General features: G+C 32.8%; 2 protein-coding genes across 2 annotated transcripts in view; one reads left to right on the forward strand and one right to left on the reverse strand.

The window, feature by feature from the left end:
• Positions 1–7,095, reverse strand: part of LOC115882915 (U7 snRNA-associated Sm-like protein LSm11) — a 42,254-nt gene extending 35,159 nt beyond the window's left edge. The window contains exon 1 of the mRNA XM_030901183.1: positions 6,822–7,095. Within this exon, the coding sequence (XP_030757043.1) occupies positions 6,822–7,095 (274 nt within the window). The remainder of the gene's footprint in view (positions 1–6,821) is intronic.
• LOC115882914 (ecdysone-induced protein 74EF) overlaps positions 1–19,221 on the forward strand; it is a 274,754-nt gene that overhangs the window by 41,950 nt on the left and 213,583 nt on the right. Inside the window, exons 2-5 of the mRNA XM_030901181.1 lie at positions 10,064–10,125; positions 12,832–13,031; positions 13,912–14,139; positions 15,935–16,145. Coding sequence (XP_030757041.1) covers positions 12,939–13,031; positions 13,912–14,139; positions 15,935–16,145 — 532 coding nt within the window. The 5' untranslated portion in view covers positions 10,064–10,125; positions 12,832–12,938. The remainder of the gene's footprint in view (positions 1–10,063; positions 10,126–12,831; positions 13,032–13,911; positions 14,140–15,934; positions 16,146–19,221) is intronic.

Below are 19,221 nucleotides of genomic sequence, written 5' to 3' on the forward strand. Positions count from 1 at the left end.
ATCCCTTGAGCTCATCGCCTTCTTGACACCCTCCATCCAGTTTGTCCTTGGTCTTCCCCGTTTCCTTCTCCTTTGTGGAAGCCAGTTTAGTACCTTCTGAGTCAGTCGCGTGTTGTCCATCCTTCTCACATGTCAATACCACTTCAGTTGGGCACTCTCTATTTCCCCTACTATAGTTTTTTGTCTACCCATTTTGTCCCTGATTGTTTCATTTCGTACTCTATCCAGCCTTGATGTTCGTGCTGATCCCTTATCGCGTCCCTTTCTTGTCGATAGATATTAACTTTCTCCCATTGCTAAAACGCTATTTCCTATGGGCATAATATTATTTAAGAGATCATAACTTTTTTACACATTAAAGATTTGTCTATCCAGGAAATATACATTTGGACAGTTCATAATGTTCATATGTTAACCTTAACCAATAACTAATGTTGAATAGTTAATATGAACATTTCACTTGTATGAACAATTTTTCTAATATTCAAAGGGCTATAATATTGAACTACTATCCTGTACTGTCCTGAAGTGCAAAAAATTAATGTTAAAAAACTATGACTGTCACATATTTTTTCCATAGGTATACTGTATACTGTACTTGCGAACATAAAGCAAAAAGATACAATCAGATATATTTATGTACTAAAAAATACTATAAATCAACTAACACAAACCAAAACGTAATTTTTATAATTACTCCCGAACTGAATTACATATTTGAATGGGGAAAACTTACGATATAGACGTAAAAACGCAAAATACGCTTAGCTAGGCGGCATAGTTGCCATATTTTCACATTGTGAACGGAAAGGTCAACGTTTCCTAGACAAACTGAGAGAGTATCTAACGCTATCGACGAGCTCGTAGACCTAGAACATGCCGGAGGAAAAACTAAATATATATCTGCCAGACGTTCAAAGAAAAATCTCATGTTTTCCTTTTGAATTAAAATATGGCTGTTTTTTAAATCGGCTGATTTAAATCCTGTTTCGAAATCGCAATTAGGACAATCCAATTTTCTTAAATTTAAGGAATTAATTTATTTAAAAAAGCACTGTACCTTAATAATGTTTATTTCAGTTATCTAATTAAACTGTGTGTGCAAAAAAATTATGCTAAACTGAGAAAAAGCCGAAGTACCATACAATCAAAAAAAAACGGCGTCAAAGACTGAGGAATGAAAATCGATGATAATTTTGGCGATGTCAAACCCTAGACGGCATTTACTGCCAGTTGGTACTTACTACCAGTTGGCATTAAGAAGGATATAATTTATTTTATATTGAGTAAAAATTATTTTGAAATGGTGTAATTTAAAATTGGAGAAAAAATATTTTTTTAGAAATAGATTTGTGTGTCTGGAAACGGGGGTTTTTTGAAGTAATTTCGTATGAATCCGTTAGATCTTTAAACGGCAGGAATGTATTTTTAAAATTAGGTACAAGTGACAAAAATCCGCTGTTCGAATACATGTCATTCGCAAACTCTAGTGCAGAACTAGGTTCTTCTGATGTTAGACTATATCTTCATTCCTGAGAGTATATCGTTGTCAGAAAATATGTTGTTTTATATCTTTTTTGAAACAGATGTATGGTGATCAAGATAACTTCTGCCTTCTCCAATTTATCTTCTAGTTCTCTCCAAATTTCTACCGACACATTTCGATAATACTAATTTCATTCCTGACTTAAGACTATTTTCGAACAATAGTTTCCGAAGAATGCTTTATTAGGAAGAACAATTATACTTTTTGACGAGGCTGTACGTTTGACGGGCCAGCGTAAAGCTTAGTTACCGGGGACACAAAAAGTTAGCACATTTTTACCCTGAATAGAATACTATTTTTTCAAACATTACAAATAATGTTTAAATCAATTTCAGAAGTTGCAAATAATATAAAAAGTAATACCTTGTAAGTAATTAATTATATATCAATTTTTGAAAAAACTAGAGAAGTAAGAGATTCATCTTCGCTTATTGATAATATATTTGTAAATTTTGTAGATTTCAATTCTAAAGTTGAAGATACATCTTTGTCTGGCCATTTTGCTCAATGTCTTAACATGATAGTTAATGATATAAAGACTAAGCACAAATGCCAACATAAATTTAAAAAATCTTTTTCAAAAAATCGTGTTGAAAGTTTTAGAGACGAATTGACCAGAATAGATTGGTCGCCCGTTTACTCTTCAATTTTGCCTGACGACGCCTACAATTGTTTTTTGAACATTTTCACAACTCTCTCTGACAGAATATTTCTAACAAAAAAATAATACAACTCCTAAATCAAGATGTTGGATTACAAGAGGAATAAAGATCTCATGTCGACACAAGCGCGTCTTATACTTTAAAAAACTTACAGGACAAGTCAGCATTCAATATTACAACAAGTATTGTTATATATTAAAAAACGTTATTAAAGAAGCAAAAATAATGTCTAATCGAAATTTTATTTACAATGCTGAAAATAAAACCAGAGCAACTTGGCAAATAGGTAATAATATTGTTAATAATAATAATGTGAGTAGTAGCTTATTTGACAGTTTTTCGGGCAAATATGACAGCCCTTATGCAACTGTAAGTTCGTTTAACAAATATTTTGTCAATTTGTGTCCCGATATTGATGCTCATAATGTTGAAAATCTGCCACGTAACAATAAACTATCACAATCATTTTTCTTAATACCTACCGACAAACAGGAAGTCTTTAACACTATTCAAAATTTAAAAAATAAAAAATCTGTTGGTGATGACAAAATCCCCATATCGGCTTTAAAAAAAGTGGCAAATATTATATCAGAACCTTTAGCGCACATTATTAATGCATGTTTTGTTTCGGGAGCTTTTTCGACTAAATTGAAAAACGCTTATATTAGACCTATTTTTAAAAAAGGCGAAAAAGATGAAATGAAAAAGTATAGACCCATATCTCTGTTAACTGGTATTAGTAAAGTTTTTGAATATGTTATACATATTAGGCTAACAAATTTCTTAGAGAGGAATGCAGTATTATCTGATCAGCAGTATAGTTTCAGGAAGGGAATGTCGACAATTCGGGGCTTGTATCAAGCGCTCTCTTTTGCCATTGACTCGCTAACAATAAGAATCAGACACTTGTAATGTGCCTGGACCTTTCCAGAGCTTTCGACAGTGTAGATCACAATATTTTGCTGAATAGGTTGGATGGGTATGGTATTCGAGGAAGGGCTTTAGAACTGATGAAGTCATACTTGTGTGGGCGAACACAGCAGGTTATTGACTTTGATTTGAATGGCAGAAAAATAGTTTCTAACAAGGTAATCATTGAAAAGGGGGTACCGCAAGGTTCAATATTGGGTCCACTTCTTTATATACTGTATACAAATGAGGTGCCCCACATTATTCAGGAACAAACAGTATTATATGCTGATGATACGACTGTGCTTTTCAGTGCAAGTGATGTCCTTTCACTCTCAACCAGAGTCCCATTGGCTGTGTCCGATTTGTCGAAGTATATTCACTCTATTGGACTATCTCTCAATGTATCCAAGACACAGTGTATGTTATTTAGCAATCGATACTCAATTCCCTTTATCCTCCAGCACGAGCAACAGGAAATATGTTCAGTAAATAGCGTTTCATTTCTTGGTTTAACGATCGATAGACGTTTGGATTGGCTTCACCATATTGAAGTACTGGCATCTAAAACTTCTCAATTCTGCTATGCGCTGAGAGTAATATCGGGGTCCGTGGGGATCGATGCTGCTATGTCAGCTTACTATGCTTTTATCTATTCCAGATTTAAGTATGGTATTATTTTTTGGGGCAACTCCACGGGGGTGGAAGGAATATTGCGAATACAGAAAAAATGCTTGCGTAGTATCTTCGGATTGAGTCAGCAAGAAAGCTGCAGGGAGATTTTTGTTGAACATAACGTTCTTACAGTTGTTTCCATGTATATTTTGGAGGCTGTGGTGTTTGTCCTGGAAAACAGGAATTTATTTGGACACCGTGGGCTCGAACATGAATATGATACTAGACACAGATTACAGCTGGTTTCGGATAAATATAATTTCAGCTATCTTCAAAAAATATAGATTACTCTCTAATAAAAATATTCAATTCCCTTCCGGAAAATTTTACCTTGTCTATGCCTAAAACAAAGTTAAAAAATGCTTAAACATCTTTTTGTGCAGAGGAGCTTTTATTCCCTCGCGGAATTTCTAAACAGTGATAAGAGCGCCTTGTGTCATATTTAACATCGATTGTATATTGTTGTAAAAACAACCACACCCGTATGTTTTTACTTTTGTTTTGTATCATTTGATCTAAATTTGTTATTTATTGTAAGTATAATTTTGTGTTGTTATCTGTCTATACATACATAGATTTAATTCATTATTAGTATTATTTTCATAAAATATTTAATTTTAATATTACTATTTATTTTTGTTCATATAGTTCATTTTTTGTTGAAATATGCAGTTATTTTCTTTTAAAATTTTTTACTGACATTGTTTCCATGCCCTTTTTGGGGTTTCTTTTTGTATTATACAATAAGGAAATAGATAAAGCATTATCTATCTATCTATCTATCTATCTATCGAGCAACAATTTGTATGTACAGGGTGGGTCAAATCCGACGCTTTTAAATGGAAACACCCTTTTCTATAGGAGATAGACAAAAACTAATATCGGTGTCTGGAGCTCAATTTTTCCCAAAAACATGATGGTGAAAACCGCATATCGATATCTGTTGCCGTTTCGGAGATACGGGGTGTTTTTCAAAAATATGCATTTTTAACAAATCGCTGTAACTTTTTTGCTATGGAAAATTTTGTATTTTTGTGAAAACATTTCAAAAGCACCTTTTTACGTAGTATTTAATGGTTGCGGTATAATTTTTTTAAAATTAATAATTTAAGAATTATCAACAAAAAATTTGATTATTTATATGGGACACCCTGTATATTTTTAATTTATTGAAAAGAATCCTGTTGATCTGAAGCGAGCGACTGTTTTGCGGAATAAATTGGTGACCGATGAGGAAAAATGACACGCACCGTAGAATTGTTAATGTTATCGGTATTGGGCAGAGTTATGGAAGATTTAGCCATTTAGGATGACTAGAATTAGTCCTAATTATTTGAAAATCTGATTTAAATCTTTTCTATTAAAATCAGAGAAATCAGATTTAAATAAAAAATTTGATTTAAATATAAAAAAATATTTTTAAATTTAAAAAAAAAAAATCATGATTTTTGCCAAGTTATAGTTGCCAATGATGGGATATGTGGGAACAATGGTCCCAATGATGGGTCTCCAATTTGGTACACCATGTGCAATAGCAATAATTCAAACATTATAAAACCTTAACACATAGATAAAGGAAACAAGTTTATACTGGAATGTTCGGGTTGCCGCCAAAAATTATAACTGTTTTGCTTGCATACGTTGTAGGGCTTGCTTGCATACGTTGTTGAGCGCATACGTTGTAGGGCGCTGCTATAGCGGTGGCTAAGAAGATATAGCGGTTGCAAACAAGAACAGAAATAATTTTTTCTTTTTAAAGTCAGAATCTTCAAAAATTATAAAATCTTTCAAAATTTAAAAATTGTGTGATTAGTGATTAAAGCGTCCATTTTCAAAGTAATTATTGCTATCTTGTGAGTTTAATTTAAATTTTATTTACTCAAACCCGTGATAATTGTGGAAAAGTGGCATTAAAAACTTAAAAAGCTATGTGAACTGTGAACTGCAAAAACCATACGGGATCGTAGCATAACGTCGGTTTCCAATGTTTCATACAGTTTCATAGGTATTCCATACATGTCCTTATAGAAAATAAAGTTTATTATATGCAACACACTGTATTTTATTTAAAAAATTAAAATAAAATAATAATAAATTTGAATAAGTAATATTTGGCGACATAATTCCAGAAAAAAAGGCGAACCGCCCCGAAACTATCAAAAGCTTTGGAAAGCGACCGTTGTAAGAATAGCCCCAAATAGTATTTACATTATCCTTGTGAGCACTCTCCAATCTAAACTTTTTTCTTTTATTTTAATAATAAATTAATGCCTTAATATGAAGATTTGAATTTTCAATGTCCAAAAGTGTTACGTTTATTTTTATTTTTATACAGCCGTTTATTCGATAACTTTATGACAGGCAAATTTATGTAGATATAATTAAAATTAACTTAGAAATTACTAAAATTATAAGCAACCTACTTTACTCTAATCGTTTTAAAAAAATCTCCCTCTGAAATGTTCTCATCACACTTACAAAACACCCTGTATACTACCAAAGTTATAGGTATATTACCAACGTAGTAAAATGTTAAGTATCTCTTTATAATTTTATTAAATTAGAATAAACTACATTAAATAAGACAAAAACTAGATTTAATTACATCGATTACTAATTTTGTCCATAGTAAAACACATTCAAGGTAATTGCTATTAATTTTCTTTTAACTATATCGATACTAACAAGGAAACACCGCGCTGACAAAACTTAATCGCCTGTCAATATGTAATTAAACCATTAAATAATATTTTTAGAGTTTGATTCAATATCAAACAATTTGAACCCGACTCTCTCGCACGCACACAAACACACAAATTAAAGGTTATACATGATTGGGTTTGCCTTGAGAGCGCATTAAAAATATACGTTCACGTAAAACCACCTCAATAACAAACACAACACATTTTAGAGTATTTTTATCTTGAAAAAGTGCTTGTTATTGGTGACCTAACCTCAAAAAATGTTTTCAGGTTTTTAGGTATGCAAATACGAAAAAATGTATTTAAATAAGTCTAAAAGGTACTTACATTGATGAGGTAGCCAATTCCTTTGCGGTGCTGGTCCTTGATCGGTCTTTTTAGTTTTTTTAGGAACATTTTCTCTAGCTTGATATTTTGAATTCCACATTGCCAAGTTATCGTAAGGTTTCGCTTTGGAATGAGGTAAATTCACTTTGTCACTATAAAGCACAGCCAAAGGATCGAATTTTTCACTAAAAAAATCAACGGCTCGTTGATTTTCGGTGTTTTTTGCGGTATTTTCTTGTTTATTTACACCGGAAGGACCGGGATGGTCGGCCATTGTGAAACAAAATGTGACATAACAACGCGTAGGTATGCAACTAGTAATACACTTATAGAGTGCAAAGATCCATATTTTATGGTTAATTAATCCTATAACATTGATTGTTAATTAATTTTTCTCAATTAGAAGGTGTTTTATGTAAGATTTAATTGAATTTCATCACTATTTGTTAATTTATTTATGTGTTTATGATGTATAAAAGAGTAAGATAAGTCTAATGAAAAAACGAGCGATCTCTTGTTGTTGTCTAATAGAAAGCATGAGAAATGTGACGTAACGAGTAATTTTACTTTCACAGTTCGGAACGAAAATAAAAGTGAATTTCATTTCACCGCAGAGCTGCGTAAAAACGGTCAAATTCCAGGGAAAGTGTAAAAGTTATTCTGAATTTGAATTTCTTTGTCTAATGTTTACTCTTTCGTAACAAACATATGTCTATTCTTTCGTATTCTGTGTTATTTACTCTATAGTTTTGATTTTTTTAGACTTAAAAATGTTTTATATTTGTATTTAACACTTTTTTAATGCTTAATGTAGTAAGAACTTTTTAAAAGAGCAAAATTTTAATGAATAATACTATAATGAGATAATGGAAATATGGAATAAAGACACAAATCCTCACAATTTTTTTTCAAGATTGTGAGTTGTGTGTATTTGTGTCTTTATCATAGGCGTGACCAGGTTTTTTAATAAGGGGGGGGACCAAAAGTTAAAGGTTACGAAATTTTTTTTTATACGAAAGTAACATTTTAAGTTTTTTTTTGTGGCTTTTCGTTTGAGGTCTTTTTTTATTTATTATTTATGCTGATTAGTGGAGGCCATGGCATGGAAAAAAAAATTTCTTATTTTTACGTGCAAAATATGCTGCCGAAGTTTCCGGAATACAGTTCGGACCACCCTGTATAATATTTTCGTACTTTAGTGCTTAGGCGTAAAAGTGCTTTACTTTTAGTAACGCCTAGGCGTTAAAATGACTTTTTTATATTACAATCACGTCGCAAAAATTAATGTTTTTGTGACGTTTGAAAAAAAAACATTTATTTATGTCAAACATGTCAAACCATGATACCATCTCTCCCAAGTTATTTACACTGGCACTAGAAACTGTCTTCAAGAAATTAGAATGGGAAAATAGAGGTCTAAACATCGATGGGGTACACCTTAGCCATCTTAGGTTCGCAGACGATATTGTCTTGCTGAGCACCGAGATTCAAGAACTGAACACCTTGCTAAAGGAGCAATCCCAGAAAATTGGCCTTAAAATGAACTTGAAGAAGACCAAGATAATGAGCAACAATATCCATAACATTACCGTAGACAACGTTGTTATTGAAAACGTAGGTCATAAAATCAAGCTGGGTAAAGAGAACCAAAATACGGAGATCAAACACAGGATCCATTTGGCATGGGTAGCATTTGGAAATATGAGCGATATTTTCAAGGTGCCCATCAACCTAAAGAAAAAGGCTTACGACAGCTGCATTCTACCTGTGCTTACGTATATGGCTTAGAGACTATGGCAATTCCCCGAAAAACAGCAGAACAACTACGAGTAGCTCAAAAAGCCATGAAAAGAATCATGTTGGGAGTCACCATTAGAAAAAAAAATACGGAACACCCACATACGTCAAAAAAACAAAACTAATAGATATTGTTAAAAGAGTGGCAAGTCTGAAGTGGCAATGGATAGGACATGTGGCAAGACAGGATCCAGATCGATGGTCCCAAAAAGTCATTCTATGGAGACCTAGGGGAACAACAAAAAGTGTGAGCCGACCAAAAAAGAGATGGGTCGATGACGTCAGAACAGTGGTAGGAACACAAGGGATAAGATTGGCTAGAGATCGCGAAGCATAGAAAAACCTAGAAGAGGCCTATATCCGACACTGGATGGAACCAGGCTGAGAAAAAAGAAGAAGAAAAATAGTTGAGGGAGGCTGTTGTCCAGCCGTGTGGATGGGATAAGCTAAATAATAATGATGATGATGATGAATAGATAGTGACCATAATGTGGTATTCGTTCTTATAGTTAAAATATAAATAAATTATTTAATTACACTTTGAATATTTGCGTGTTATAACTTTCCCCAGTGGGAAAATCTGCCTAGCACGAGAGCTTGTTAGATAAAGACGACCGGTGCGCTCGTAGTGAAATTGGATGCATTTGAAAATGTTACGAAGTGAAAGCCATATAATCGATGGACGCGAGTGATGCAATTATGCGTCAGTTTTCTTTCCGTAATCGCTTAAAAGTTGGAAATTGTCGAGGATTATGAACGGGCAAGGTTATTGACACTTTTTTATATACACACGCACGAATGCTACAGTGCGAACAGAAATTGTTGAAAGACAGGTTGTCAACCTGTCTGGATTTTGAGGATATTTGATCCGAATTTTATATGTATCTCATACAAATAATTTAAATAGGCTAACCTACTACTATATTACTACTACTGCCATTACTCGCTGACGAGTATTTGACACACATCAGATATCCATCTGATGTGTGAAAGAAACCGTGTTGCATATCCACGCAACACGGTTTCTTTCATGGGATTTTCTGTGATTGAAAACCCCTATACGTGATGTTATCTCTCTAAATCTAGGTTGAGACATTTCATCTATGCGGCATTGCCGGATTTTGCATTAAAATTTTAAACCGCACAAGTAGGTATTTACGAAAAATGTTGCATCTAGGGTTGGAACTTTATTTTTCACAATTAGTTACTCATTTTACTACAGCTGTAATAGATTTTTAAACAACTATCTAAGAGAAATAAGCATTATTGAATAACGTAGATATATTATCTTCCTTTATTATTTTATTTCGTACGAACCGGCAACACTATATGTCGCGTTTTATTTTGTCTCTCTCTTTGTCAACTGTCAATGTCTCTGATTTATTATAAGAAATTCGCTTTAATTGCATTTTTTTAGTAAACTAATTTTTAATATTTTGTTTCAGGTGTAAAAAACATTCGTTTTCATGTGTTGGAGAAGGTTCCAGATCCATCGAGATATATCAAGGTAACTTACTTTTTATAAACAATAATTTAGTTAATTTAGAAAATAACTAACATATAGGCGTTGATTGAAAGAATTGGGAAGATATGCAATCTAATGGGCGAATTCGTGACAAGACTGATTTGATTTCCACTTACGTCTCAAGTGCTGTATGGTGGAGCCACCAAGCGTTCTGCGACCAACGCATAAAACACTTATTTTCTCTAATTCGGTCAGCGAAGGCATTTCGAAGACAGTGTAGAACTGAAAGCGACAGTGTTGCCATATTAAAATGTGTAATATCTCTAATACATTTGTGTGATCGAAAAAAAGGCTTGGAAATCTTCATTTCCAAACCAACTCTGACGCCGCGCCGTTCTTTGTTTAATCATATAATATTATATTAAAGGTGCCCGGTGGCGGAGAGGTACAGGCTCTCGTCTACCAATCTGAAGGTAGTGGGTTCGATTCCCACACCCGGCATTTCATCAGCCGACTATTTTTATTAAAATAAAAATAGTTTGGGTACCTAGGTCGACTCAGCCTTAAATGAGTACTTGGGATTCACAATCCTGAGGTAATAATAGGCGGTTGAAGCTTAGTGCTAGCCACATTATCTTACTTGTATACCGAACGGCTCTAGTATGGCAAGCTGTACCTTGCTACTCTCAAGGCGTTAAACGCTATATACGGGAGCTATTATTATTATTATATATTATATTAAATTTATTAACGATATAACATCCGTATTATTAACGTACTCTAACCAAAATCCGTAAATCTACGGATTAATTCGTAGTTCTGGCAACGCTGTCTCCGGCAACAACTCACTCTGTCGACGAAAAATAGAACTACGGTACCGCATACTTTATCTGCTGCTCTGTAAACGACAGATCAGCGCGCAGCGGCGCAGAGGTAAACTAAATCTCGGTAAGACTGACGGTATCACCAGCTACATCTCGAACATGTTTTGTTCCACGAAATCGTCCACAAGGGCATCTTCTTATTTCTTCAATCAACGGTATAGATATTTATGGGAAACAATCAATATCTAAAAATAATGTGATTCGTTAAACGTAAATCAAACATTAACCATATAAACATAAAATGTTTAATATTTATACATTATTTAGAATGCAGTTTGATTTCCACTGACTATTAGATTATTATACGAAGCCTATATAAACTGAACAGTAAATTGAAAATAGTACTGGTGTATCATGTACAATGCAATTGTGACAAATCTAACATAAGTAAAACATTAGGTTTCTTGTTTATAGCAAAATTCGTTCCCTTAATTAGGTAATTTATATTTTTTGTTCTTGGATATTTTTTTATTGCGATTTGACGTAGGTAATCCAACCAAATTCTTTGTATATTATTAAACTAAACTAAAAAATAAGTATCTATGTAAAATAAACCACAAATAGCAAAAATGAAATCAGTACTGCACATTATTTGGGCTTAAATGTATATAATGGATTTGGTTAGATTACCTACTTCAAATCACAATAAAAAAAATATTCAAGGACAGAAAGTTTAAAGTAATGAGTGGAACGAATTTTGCTATACACAACAAAGCTAATGTTTCAGCAATGTTAGATTTGTCACAATTACATTGTACATGATTCACCAGTACTTTTTTGAATTAACTGTTCGTTTAATTTTTTTAATCACCCTTGGGCAATTTAGTATAGAAATCTAGTAAAATTATACTAATAAGCTATTTGTTTTTGACTTAATGCTACGGTTAAAATACAAAACACTAATTCTATGATAGTAATTTTGGTTCTGTCAGTTTTGTTTAGCACTATGTTAAAATGCACTGGTCTGTAGTAACACCTTTTACTACACTAGTTGAAATGGTTTTGTTTTTTCAGTCTTCTCAGTCATCACTGTCCAGGAGCTGGCGGGCCTCGATGTTGATGTGCTGATGTAGCCTCTCTTCATGCCAAAAAGGCATATTTCATGATGACGTTGTCGACATTATCCACTTTTAAGTCCTTTATGTAGACTGCCATTGCGAATGTACCACGGTGCATCAACAATACCTCGTAGTAGCTTGATTTGGAATATTTGTATAATATTTTGTTTGCTTTGTTTGGTACAACTCCAGAGTTGAATATCATAAGTCCATATTGGCTTCACGCCTTGTTAATAAAGCAAAAGCTTATTATATATTGAGAGGGTTGAATGTCGCCCTAGTAACCAGGAAATTTTCCTGTACTTTAATTTGAGTTCTTGACATTTTTTCTTCGCATGCTAAGATATTTAGCTGTATTTTCGTAAAGAACTACCTGATGATTTATATATACTGGCTTGTACGCCACAGTTAGTGAAATCGACATGCACTGATTTTCTTTCATTCAATTTAAGGCGACATTTTGCTGCCTAGCGTTGTATTTCGGCGACGGCAGTTTGTAATTTTTCGGTTGACTTGGTATTATTATCTGCGGTGGCTAGAATTGCAGTATCATCTGCAAATGTAGCAGTAACAGCATTTAACAGCATGAGCCGGTTTTGTCAATCAGAACAGCATTGCGCAACTTTTCTCTAACTTAATCATCCATGTATCCATTCTGACTTACAAGATCTCTTTTATTCAGATTAATCTGCATATTTAAACGGTGACACCATGCATTTTTTTTCTAACTTTGACTGTTAAAGAAACAATTTCACTTTTTTTCATAGATACGTGTATTTTAATTCATTTTTTCTCTCCCAAAACAGGTGTCTACTAGTTCCGATTATCCAACTGCCTCTGGGTTAACCAACTCAGCGGGGAGCGGCTCAGAACCGGATCAGAATTGCCCCGTCTCGGGGGGCAAGTCCTTTAAATGTCTGCACTGGCGATGCCCTTCATCGACAACGATCTTCTATGGAGTAGTGACCATGACGGTAAAATGGTGGACCTCTCGTCTTGTTTACAGGTACGGCAAAAATATAATCAGTTTTTTGGATCACTGAATCATCTCTGCAGAAGCTAAGAACCTGTTTAAAACACTTGAAGAAGTGTTCCAGCATTTTTTTTTAATTGATAATGTCAAAAGTTGACATATGAAATGCTATTCTATTCAGAATGTCGTTTTTTATCAAATGGACTAAAAAAAATATCGACGGTGTCATTTAAAAAGCAAAAGTAATTTCCGGTGAAACAGGAAGTGATTGAAAACAGTTGAATATGCCAATCAATCTTAATTTATGTCATATACTAACATACCAAATCTGTTTTTTTTTATCTGAAAAAATAAAAAAGTTATAGAGGTGAACCACGTTTGAGAAATACCCGATATAGACTACTAACCATTTTAGTAACTCTAAAACACGTTTGTAGCTTAACTAACTGCTAAATATAACTCAATTCAAAACAAGCTTCAAAATGTACAACTTAACAAGTATAGCTAGAGACGTGACAAATATAAAATAACACGCGTCCGGTGCTATCCCAAAGTCTCTTCCTATATTTGTACAACTGTATTAAAAACGACTAAAACTTGATTAAAAAAATGGCTAAAACTAGTAATTACGAGTTGAACAATTGAAGTCTGAACAAATTAAATACAAAATGTTCTGTTCAAAATAAGTTTTCCTATCAACTAATGGTTAAAGTCTTGCTATAAAAAAAACTAAATCACCATCGAGATCACCATGTATATATTTTTGAAAAAAAAAATTAAATGTAATCATCATTTCTACAGCTCAATCTTGCTTCAACAATTAGATTGCTCAAATCAAGTCTTTTTTTTGTATTTTTCAATATGATATAAGAAACGTTTTTTGGTGTTTATGACAACAATTTTCTTTTTTTAGGACGCTTCAGTTGCCATTGGCACCCAAAACGCGGCTACAAGCACCAATACTAGCACAAATTCCCTTGGCGAGCTGACACAGTCAGATCTAACAAGCTTAGTTCCTGCTATTGCAGGAGATCCCAACCATATGAACGACACAGATGACATTTTCAAGCATTTGTCAGACACCACTGCCATCGAGATTGAGAGCATTCTCAGCGAATTCAATTCAACACCCTATATTAAGGTAAAGAAACTAAAAAAAAAACAGATAACAGAAAAATACAGTAAAAAGTTTTTTAACGGAATTTTTTTGATATGAATTAAGGCAAGGAAAAAATGCGAACAAAAATGATAATAATATGCGCATTTAAATGCACAAAGTTTTGCAAAAAAATGCAAAAAATATACAATTAAATATTCGTCAAATGATTTGAATAAAATTATGTTTTTTCTTTCAAACGTCACAAAAGTATTACTTTTTGCGACGTGATTAATAATATAAAAAGTCATTTTAATGCCTAGGCATAAAAGTAAAGCACTTTTACGCCTAAGCATAAAAGTACGAAAATATATTATTAAACTGACATAAAGTGTCAAATTCAACGAGCGTAACCATAGTTTCTCGATTAATAATTACATACAAGGTATGACTAGATCTTTTTATATTATTTGGAACGTTTGAAATTGTTTAAAAAATAATTTGTGGCGTTTGAAAAAAAAGAGCATGTTCTATTCGGAGTAAAAATGACTTTTTGTGCCTCGGCAAACGTACAGCTTCGCCACAAAAAGTATCATTTTTGCTCCTAATAAAACAATATACTATTTTTGTCAAACGTCACAAAAATATTAATTTTTACGACGTGATTGACAATATAAAAGTCTTTGTAACGCCTAGGCACAAAAGTAAAAAACTTTACGCCTAAGCATAAAAGTACGAAATTTTTGACGAAAATATATTATTAAACTGACATAAAATGTCAAACTAAACGAGCCGTAACCTTAGATTAAGAATAAAAAGCCGTAACTATATAGTTTCTCAGAATATAATTATTTCCAAGGCATTACTTTGAATTTTTTTATATTATTTGGAACGTTTAAGATTGCTTAAAAAATTATTTCTGATGTTTGAAAAAAATTAGCATATTTTATTGGGCGTAAAAACGACTTTTTGTGTCTCGCCTGTAAACACATCCTTGCCACAAAAAGTATAATTTTTACTCCTAATAAAACAATATACTATTTTTTTAATATATAAATTATCTAAATTTCCCTATCATGAAACTCCATATTTAGTATAATTAATTTCACAATAATAAAACACAATTGTCTTATTCATTTCGTTAAGATTATACAAAATTATGTATTTAAAAAAAATTAAATAAAATGCCCAATAAAACAATGCAAAACAATATTTAAAACAAAAATAATGTCACACAAGAATTATAAAAACAATTAATTAATAAGTATCTTTCAAAGTTGTTTCAAAGTGCTCTAGAAGAAAACTTTGTCTTTTGTCAGTTTGGCTGTCATCAGGCAGTCAGGCTTTATCATTTGTTCCCTACTCCGGTTTTAAAATTGTCTGTTTACCAATAATATAATTTAGCCTAGGTAGTTTATTACAGGCCCAGGTAAAAATATTAATGTAATAAAATTTGTGATAAAAAATACAAAACTTACTGCTTAATTGACAAAAAATATATTTTCTTCCTAAACGAACAAAAAACGCACTTTTTCCATGTCTTAATCGTCATAATATGTTCTGAATTAATTAATAAAAACACTCTAATTCCAATAAGTAAATTTAATATTCCAAATTAAATATAGAAACCACAATCTCCTTTAAAAACCGGCACCTCCGCCATTATATTGAAATATTTGTGCATTTATCCATATCAGTTGCCTTTACATCTAATAGAGGGCGCTGATTCCCAAATAACCTTATATTTACCGTAAGTAGAAATCTGTAACACTTCTAACAATGCTCGATTATCTTCTAGCCAACAGATGTCGCTGATACACTCTGTTTTTCCTATTTTTAGCAAGAAGAAAACAACAATACGATTTCTAGTGAATGTAGTATAGATAGCGCCTCGCAGCGATCGCCAGGTGTAGCGGAAATCGGTAGGAAGTTTACGATAGCGGCCGCCAATCCCATTCTCGCAGAAAAACTGGCGGCACCTAGCGAGCAGAGTCTGCACTTGCAGGAGGGGTCGAGACATCTGGTGACGCTAACGCCGAAGATTGAGAAAGGTAAGTTAGTAATGGCGGTTTCAAAGAGGTGGCGCTGCGTATTTTGATGGAAATATTATTTGTATAGGGTGTTAAAAAATATATTAAAATATAGTAACTGTTTTGATATAATTTTTAAATTTGATTGTTTATAGCTAAAACATAAATTATAAAATTGTAATTTTATTTTTTTTTCTAAAATTTTGAAATCGAAATTAAATAAAATAATGGAAATTTCTGAAAAAAAATGTAACAGAATTAAAGTTATGGACATGGGGCTAGATACATACAGGGTGAGTCAGCAACGGAGTCGTGTTTATTTTCTCACTTATATGAAAAGCGAAAAAAATTCCTACATACAATAATTTTAATGAATGTTGTGCTATATTTGATTTAAAATTTTTTGCGGTATACAGGGTGCTTCAAAAAAGTGTGGCTGTTACAGCATCTGTTTTTGAAATGTAATACTTTTAAAAAAGTATATTTTGTTTTCAGATTCTGCGTAAAAATTTAAAAGCGTAAAGATTTATAATTTCTTTATAAAATATATTATAAAATTATACTTGCGTTTACTGTGATAAACATTTGTAGTAGTTGTCTAGTGCTATTGTTTCTGATGCTGGAACTCTTAGAATTAGTAGGATAAGTTGCTTTTGGTAGCTGTTATCATTGAAAAAATCTAAATATTTTCAAAAGGGTTTAAAATAGAGAAACTATACAGGGTGAGTCTTAAATAAGTGCAAATATTTTTAGGGGAAGTATATTTCGAACAGAAACACGATTATGAGTTTTTTTGCAAAAAAAATTGTGAAAATTTGGAAACTTTAACTACTCTGACTCACTGATTAACCACTCAACGTAAGAAGCCCAATTTTGGCATACAGGTTGACTCTAGGGTGTAGAGGTTCGTAAGAAGGGATTCTTCGAAATTCCAGTTCCAAGGGGGTGAAACCATCCCTCAAATATTACAATATTTTTTATTTAAAAAACGGTCAAGTTTCCGAAAAAATGCTTAAACACGTAATTTTTTATGTTTTTTCACATATTTTAATATTTTTTAAAGATGTATATAGGGTGTTTCGCAAAATATGGTCATTGATTAATCACGAGCCTGCTGGAAGCGATTGACGTAAAAAGCTGATTTTTGGAAAACGGATTTTCTTTAGAGTGTAAAGTCAATCCAAGTTTAGGTTCGATAAGAAAGGATTTTTCAAAACTCGAATTCTAAGGGGGTGAAACCACTTCTCAAATATTAGAATATTTCTTATTTAAAAACCTTCAGTCAGTTTTTCGGAAAAAAACTCTTAAACACGTATACATATTTTATTTTGTTGTTTTACATATTTTAAGATTTTTTAAAAATTCATACAGGGTGTTTCATAAAATATGACTATTGAGTAATCACGATTTCACGAAAGCTGATTTTTGGCAAACGGATTGACTGTGGGTTGTGGGGGGTAGAGGTTCGATAAGGAGCGGTTTCTCGAATCTCAAATTCCAAGAGGGTGAAAACGCCCCTCAAATATTATAATATTTTTTATTTAAAAAACGGTTACGGTTAGTCTTTCGGGAAAACGCTTGGATACGCATAATTTATTTTGTTTTTTTTTTACATATTTTGAATTTTTTTAAAAAATCGTACAGGTTGTTCCAAAAAGTTGGATAATTGATTAACCATGATTCTGCTTAAACTGCTTGACGTAAAAAGCTTATTTTTGGCAAACGGATTTTTCGAAAGTCAAATTCCAACGAGATGAAACTACCCTTCAAATATTACCAAGTTATATAATAATACCGCCATATTGTTTTTTCTCATGCTGACATAAATGTGAGAAATATTTTAGTATTTTTTTATATCTTTATATTTTTTATATTATATATATCTTATATCTTTATATTATTTATGTATTTTTTTATACTGAGTTTGGACACGAGTAAATAAATTACAAAATTTTAATTTCTTAAATGGAATGAATGCCTTATATTTTTCCGCTCAGCAGATTTGGCACAAAATTGTACGGTACCTACTATTCCTGGCATATTGTACAAAAAAGTTTGGGGAGAAAATTTGAAAGAGAAAACCGGATCATTATGTTTTTTGTAAGTATCGAAACAGCGGATCATTATGTTTTTTGTAAGTATGTATTTCAATATTACCTTAAATGACAATTTTGTGTCAACTACAGGTTGTCGAGCAATGACAATCATAATTACTATCATGGCCAAAAGACTAACCACAAATCCAGTCAAATAAAACGGCTCTTTAAACATAATGTGAGGAAAATTAATAATTATAGCAGCAAAGAGCATTGTAAATAAACCTAAAATTCAAATATAATAATCAACTAAGAATTAGATGTAGGTAATAATTTTGATAACTCACTGTATACTGCTATACTCCAGTTGGTTATTCTGGACGTTCTGGAATTGGGTACTTTATTGTTATTCAAATTTTATCCAGTTTGTATGTTAATGGAAATTCTTGCTTTGCTTTATCATCACCATTACAAATGATTAATTCGACGCGAACGAAGTCGCGGGTACACGCTAGTAATATATATTTTCTTCGGCCACGCACCCGCGCTTTACCCGACCCCTGAGAGCGCCCCGAGCAGTACAGCCTAATATACTCTTAAATGTCATATTTGACAGATACGCGAGGCAACAGGCAATAATTTCTGATCTCATTTTTAATCTAAATCAAAGGAGAACCTATCACCGAAGTCAAATTTCACCTAAATCAATAAATTAAAAAGTTTTATATGATTCGGACTTTATCTATGCCACTGTATATTCTTAGGTACCCGCGAATACCCTATGACATTTACCACAAAAATACGGGCAAGTATAAAAAATTGCAGGTTATGGGTATCTGCCGGCAAAAAGTGAAATCACTCGGCCAATTAGCGCTCTCAATTAGTCGGGGAGCAATTGCAGAAACGCGGTCGCGGTACTGCCACACAGTACCGATCCGCCATGACCTCGTTACCGCTCTATCGCGGTGCTCTTTGGGAGATGCCGGGCCGGCTGTGCTGTTGCAGCAGCGGCCCACAGCGGTACCATCTGAAGATGAATAGTCGAGGCCGCGGCGATCTAA

The sequence above is a fragment of the Sitophilus oryzae genome, unplaced genomic scaffold, assembly GCF_002938485.1.
Source record: "Sitophilus oryzae breed Bouriz unplaced genomic scaffold, Soryzae_2.0 scaffold_179_pilon_pilon, whole genome shotgun sequence".
NCBI lineage: Eukaryota > Metazoa > Arthropoda > Insecta > Coleoptera > Curculionidae > Sitophilus > Sitophilus oryzae.